This window comes from Atta cephalotes (assembly GCF_000143395.1).
Source record: "Atta cephalotes unplaced genomic scaffold scaffold00006, whole genome shotgun sequence".
Lineage (NCBI taxonomy): Eukaryota > Metazoa > Arthropoda > Insecta > Hymenoptera > Formicidae > Atta > Atta cephalotes.
In genome coordinates this window covers 3,910,163-3,916,782 of record NW_012130070.1, presented here as the reverse complement: position 1 = coordinate 3,916,782, position 6,620 = coordinate 3,910,163, and the positions used below count along the sequence as shown (strand labels likewise).

The 6,620-nt window shown below is 30.9% G+C and overlaps 2 protein-coding genes across 3 annotated transcripts in view; one reads left to right on the top strand and one right to left on the bottom strand.

Moving 5' to 3' along the window:
• Nucleotides 1-450: 450 nt before the first annotated feature.
• LOC105626686 (UPF0553 protein C9orf64 homolog) lies at nucleotides 451-1,464 on the top strand. 2 transcript variants are annotated; one of them, XM_012207981.1, is made up of 2 exons: nucleotides 451-519; nucleotides 616-1,464. In XM_012207981.1, exons 1-2 carry the CDS (start codon nucleotides 451-453, stop codon nucleotides 1,462-1,464), a joined length of 918 nt encoding a protein of 305 aa, XP_012063371.1. The 2 variants fall into 2 exon arrangements, with proteins under 2 accessions (XP_012063371.1, XP_012063370.1); XM_012207980.1 differs by having other exon boundaries at nucleotides 451-1,464.
• Nucleotides 1,465-2,443: 979 nt separating this feature from the next.
• Nucleotides 2,444-6,620, bottom strand: part of LOC105626684 (cleavage and polyadenylation specificity factor subunit 5) — a 7,252-nt gene continuing 3,075 nt past the window's right edge. Inside the window, exons 2-6 of the mRNA XM_012207979.1 lie at nucleotides 3,971-4,171; nucleotides 3,818-3,881; nucleotides 2,750-2,915; nucleotides 2,558-2,672; nucleotides 2,444-2,465 (exon numbers count right to left, since the gene is read on the bottom strand). Of these exons, the coding sequence (XP_012063369.1) occupies nucleotides 2,444-2,465; nucleotides 2,558-2,672; nucleotides 2,750-2,915; nucleotides 3,818-3,881; nucleotides 3,971-4,171 (568 nt within the window). The remainder of the gene's footprint in view (nucleotides 2,466-2,557; nucleotides 2,673-2,749; nucleotides 2,916-3,817; nucleotides 3,882-3,970; nucleotides 4,172-6,620) is intronic.

Sequence of the window (6,620 nt, the reverse complement as noted above, 5' to 3'; positions counted from 1 at the left end):
CACACACACACACACACACACACACACACACACACACACACACACACACGCACACACACTTATTTATATATAGTTTTCAACTTTGCATCCATTTGATGTAGAATAATTAATAATAAAAATCTTACAGAAGTATAGTTCGTGGAGTTGCAATTAATATATAAAAACATAATGAGATCGGAAATGACAAAAAAATCAACCAATATTCGACATCGACCATCCATCGGTATCGAATCTATTTCTGCATCCAGAATGTTATCAGATATATGTCTTAGCTTGCTGACGAAACACCTGGAAAAGCGCGAAATCGATTAGTTAAAAATCGCACTCTAATTGCTTTGGAGTATTGACTAGTATCTTGACTAAAACATTTGGAGTAAGCAAACTGTTATTAACAGTTATTCAAAGTTAACTAGAATTAAATATTAGTTAATCAACAAGTTTTTTGACATCATGGTCCTGATGCCAAAAGAGTCTGCGAAGCTAGTCGCCGGCTTGGCGAAGGATGTATTCATCGAGCAAGCAGGTGTAAAAAAATTGGCATTGGCGATCCTTGATGGTTTAAAGACGGGTAAGATCCGCAAGGGCAATTTCTCGCAAATCAGATTTCATCCTAAGCCCGACGATTCCAGGGCAGCGGACTGGATATTCGTGCTGGACACGTTGAACTTCTCATTTTGGACTGAGACGGGTACGAAAAAGTGGAATGTCAATGGAGAGACCGGCTACTTTGCGTTCTGTGCCGCTGTCAGCCGAGCCATTGATGAAGGGAAATCTATGTGGGATCCCAAGTATTATTCGCAAATAACGCAACAAGATGCAGACATCATTTTTCGAGGTGACAACGAAGTCAAAATTCCACTTATACACGATAGAATTAAGGGTCTGCATGAGGCTGGAAAGATTCTGTTGGACAAGTATAAAGGCACGTTTGTGGAATGTATCAAGTCGTGTAAAGGCTCCGCGGAAAAGCTGCTCCAACTTATTGTTAAGGAATTTGAGTCATACCGAGATGAGGCTTATTACGAAGGGCATAGGATCAGCATTTACAAGAGGGCTCAGATATTGATCGGTGACATCTGGGCCTGCTTTGAGGGACGCGGACTTGGCGAATTCCATGATATCGACAGCATCGCAATGTTCGCCGATTACCGTATTCCTCAAGTGCTTGTACATTATGGCACTATGCGCTACAGTGATTCGCTCATGAGCAAATTGAAATCCGATGAACAGTTGAAACAGAGCAGCAGGGAGGAGGTTGAGATACGTGCCTGCTCAATCGAGGCGGTCGAGCAGGTGCGCAACGAGGTGCGAAGATTGATCGCTACTGAGTCGAAATTGAACCTGAATCCGTTAACGGATGTCAACGCGATCATGATCGATCATTACCTGTGGGACTATCGGCGAGAGTATGCACAAGAATTGGAGCACATACCATTCCACAAAACAAGAACCATTTACTACTAGTTACTAGAGGATTGCGCAAGATGCAAAAACATTGCCTAAATGAAAAAATTAGGAAGTTCCATATATCAAATTCCAAAGAAAATCTAATTACATCTGTTCCTTCAATATTCAGCTATATTTTATTATATTTTGTATTGTATTACGTATAAAATAAAATACGAGAGAAAATGGAATAAAGTTTATTACATGTTTCAGGATAAGTTCTTTCAACATTATATACAAAAACTAATTAGATAATTATTGATAAAATATTAAAATATCACATATTGCGATGTGATGTTATATAAGAAAGATAAGAATATAAGACAATTTACTATGTGACAATAATATGTTTAATAAAGATATTTATATAAATTATATTTTTCAAATATTGTTACAAGATAAATAAGTTATTTAATTACCAAACAAATAAACTGTTTTATTAAACTGTTTTCTGTTTTTTTTTGTTATAAGGAATAAAAATTATTAAATTGCAAAGTATATATACTGTAATCATCTTACTTTATCATAATTTTATTATGGAAGTATTAGGACTTAGCAGAAAAATACATTGTTCATGTCTACAGTTTCTTATATTATTTGTATAATTGTTATTTTTGAAAAATCAATTTTTTGAAATGATTAATACAGTTTAATTGCATACATTGAGAAATAAAGATAATAAAAATCTATATGTACATTTTAACACCAAATGGATTGTATCTCTTACATTTGTATGATATTACAGATACAAAAACAAAAAAATATAGAAATTTACATTTCTATTATCTAGATATAAGAATTGATGGAATGAGATTATATAGATTATATAAAAAAATACTAATTAAAAATGATTTAATTCGCAATATGCATCATATAGATCAGAAATTTTTTTCAAATATCAGCAATCATTTCGTACATGTATATGGCTATTTATTAAGTTTATAATAGATTTCATTAAATTAAACAGAATTTCAGTTTTGTTCTTCTAATTCTAGTTTCACATGTAGATGAAATTAAACCTGAAATACAAAAATAGATGCAATTTTGTAATACGTTGCGTCTACATCATCAAAATGTGTCACGCAAAAAGTAGATTTTTTTAAACACATACCTGCACAGAGATTGTGGTAGAGATGAAATTATAGGGCCATAGCCTTGTGAGTTATCGTATAATTCAAATAAAGGTGCAGCGACTAACTTATAATTTTTCGGTACAGCAAAGAGAGCTAAATATAAAAATAACAAGAGAGTAAATATATTTATGAGATTGAATACATGTCAAACTTTCGATTTATCGTTATACCTTTCTCTTGCAACTGTACGAGAAATAGTCTCTTGTGTTCTTTCGGTTTTGTAATGTGTGGCGGCACGTATGGATATTGAGGTGGTTCAAAGTTCGGACGCCACCAGTTTCCAATTGTATCTTCTATAACCCATTCTTGCTTCACTCCGTCCTGCCGTCCAAAGGTCTAGAAAGCGATTCCATTTGCTGTTTAATATTATACTATATTGAGTCTCAAATAAACTATGATGAGAATAAAATACATTCTTCTCTTTTGTCAGTCTACTAAGAACATGGTTGCACAATATTTATTATATTTTGAGACATTTGCGGCGATCACCTAATAGCATCAATTCTAACAATATTCAGGTTTATCGACGATTGACATGTAGCTATAAGTCTCTTTAGAATAAAAAAAAACTGATATAGATATTCAAGAACACATGTACAATTTCTTTCACCTATAATATCAATGTAGTGTTCATATGAATATCTAATTAAGTAAAATCGTTATATAAGCTAATAGTTTTAGTAAAGAATATAACAGAGATCATATAAATCTCAAGTTTATTAATTGTCTTGTGATCTGACAATTGCGAATGAATTCGTAGGCCTACTATTATGCCGATCAGATAATTTTCTCTTACAATAAAATTCTAAACTCTATTCGGTATATAATCGGTTTTCTGAGCTTAAATTTAAAAAATTCGCGATATTTATATACATTCTTCTTGTCACTATTTTACATTCTTGCATTTTATCTTGTCTCTTCTGTATTTCTCTCTGTGCTAACATATATACTATCGAAATAAGAACAATGTTCTTAGCCAACCAGATACAATAACGTGCGATATCTTTCAACATCGAAGTGTCCGGGCATGCAGCACGCCAAAAGTACAAAATATTATAAGAATAAAAGAACAAGCCCCTATGTGGAGCTACAGGCCCGGTTACATGAGTTCTACAAACGTTTGCAGGGTTTATACAATAATCATGATGTTTATAGAGACAATGTTACAATCTAACGATATAAAAGTGCCACTCCTAGCCAGCCTGTAAGGCAGCGTAAGGCGTCGTGTTAACTGTTACCTCTGTAAGGAGCCGTTTTAGGCCCTCTACCTCATCTTCTCCTGTATTGAGTTCTCCGCCAGGTCTGGAATAATAAGAAAGGAAATGTACAAAATTCAGTTATTAAAATGAATAATTTTTTAAATACGTAATTTATAAATTCTCGAAACTTACAATTTGAAGAATGTTGTGCCAAGTTGCAGAAGAAGAACGTGTGGAAGTCCATGCTCATGTACCAATAAGACACCTTCTACGCTTCTCCGCATGCCGATCTTGTCGAATTCATCTCTCATGCGCTGAAACCTTGCTGGTACTGATGGATCTTTCTCGAAGAGTGGCTCTTTTGTTCCAAATGTATAGTTTGTCAAAGGATATCTATGATAAATGAGTTGTATTCTTTTGTTAGGCTCCTGTATATGTTTAACTAATCCATCAGTAATTAAATCCAGTTTCTTCAAATACAGCTTGATGCGATATTACAATATTTAATTACAGAAACTACATAAATATGCACAGTGTAACAATTTAAATTTTCTCGCTATTTTCATATTTCAATATTAGCAGTATTTGTTTTTTTTTTTTAATTTAAGCAATAATATGTATAAATAGAATGGTCCTTATTTTTCGATTTTTCGAATTTTTTTCTACCTCACTCCTTAGAATAATTCTACAATCTACAAAAAAATAATTTCCATAAAATTTTAGCTTGGTCGGATATTAGCAATCTATGCCTCCGGCTCGCTAACATTTGAGTTTTGTCATACTATGTTACCAACATTGATTTTTATAGCATATTTTTCACAAAATCGGCCTATAGAGCTTTTCTTTTTTTTAATATATCAAGTCGCATATATTAAAAAAAATCTTGCTTTTCTACATCATTTAAGACTCCATGTGTTCCATTTAGAACTGATGAACTTTAATTAACAATTAATCGTTAAGCGAAATGACAAATGCGATTGGTCAATTTTAATGGATTAATCATTAATTAAAGTTAATTGAAGTTGGTCGAAATGGCCCTTAAATAATTGGGTTAATGTCTGAAAAATGAGAAAAGGAGTTATTGCATTGTTTGCTTATTTAAGTTAGAAAAAATTGATTCATGAGCTAAAAAAGTGTTGGTAGTATATTTGAGGGCGAAATTAGTTTAAAATATGATAAATTTCATATTTTTATTAATAAAGCGATTTTTTTATATTTTATATTATATATATTATATATATTTTATATTATATATATTTTATATTTTATATATTATATATATTATATATTATATATATATATTATATATATTATATATAATAATTAATAATTATATTATAATCGTAGTTATTAGTCATTGGCCACCTTGAATAATTTCAAGCTAAAAAAAATCTGTGAAACTTTAGTTCAATTCAATAAAAGAAAATCGTGTTCGTAGTTGTTTTGAATTTTATAAATTGTTAAAAATCACTCATTATTAAGAAATCCATTACATTCTTGTCATTATTTCATACGTTTCTTTTTTAACAAGGTAAGATTCTCTCTTAGATCTATGTTCAGATCTTCACTCAAGATATATCTTTCAGATATTATTAAATTTTGTTAAACAGTGAATAAGGATAAAATGATACCTGGCATTGACGTGAGAATCTAAACACAGCCTTCGGAAAGGATTTCACACGTTTTTTAGTTAATAAGGTAAGATTCCTCTAGGAGGGAATCCCCTGGAAGAGGATCTTACATTGAATAAAAAACATGTGGAATTCCTTTCGAGGATCATGTTCAGATTTCCAAGTGTCATTCAGTACTCTATAATTCTTAACAACAGTGTTGGTATCGTACTGTCATAGATATTAATATAAATCTATGAGAATAATAAATAAAATATAGTAAAAAGTTGTGTAGCGACAATATGTCGATATCGAACTGTCGTTAGAAGTTACAGAATCGGTAGATGCTATTTTATTCTTGTTGTTCACTGAATGTTAAACACATAAAATGATATTTGGGAGGCACTTAAATGGAAATCTGAACATAATCCTAGGAAAGGTTCATATACATGATTGAATTGAACTAAAGTTTCACAGATTTTTTTTAGTAACTTGGAATTATTCAAGATAGTACCAATGACTAATAATTACGATTATTAATTATTATGTAATATAAAATGTAAAAAATCGCTTTATTAATAAAAATATGGAATTCATCATGTTTTAAACTAATTTTGCCCTCAAACATATTATCAACGCTTTTTTAGCCCACGGGTAAACTTTTTTTGATTTAAATAAGCAAAAAATGTAAATATTTTTTTCATTTTTCAGACATTAACAATTCACCTAATTTTTTAAATAAGATATAGTTGAGATCTCAAACGATGTAGAAAAGTAAGACACACACACGCGCAAGCACGCACGTATTATAAAAGATATATACAGGATGTCCCGTAAGTTTTTGCCAACCGCTTTTGTGTAGATAGAGCGCACTAAACTGAGTCGAAGAGTCTTCTACCATTTCGCAATTTTCGCGATGATTAACGAGATATTAATTACTAAAAGTTATTAAATATTGGTTTTTAATCATTTTTTACTCAAATACTATCAATTTTACAGAAAACTGCAAGAAACAAAAATCATTTATTTTTTCTCAGAAATTTTTTCAGAATTTTTTATTAACTTTCAGTACTACATTTTCTTATTTTTATCAACATGAGAAAATACGGTATTAAAAAATTCTGAAAAAACTTCTCAGAACTTTATGAGAAGAAAATAAACAATTTTTGTCTCTCGCTTGTTTTTTTTGTAAAGTTGATAGTATTTGAATAAAAAATTATTAAAAAACAATA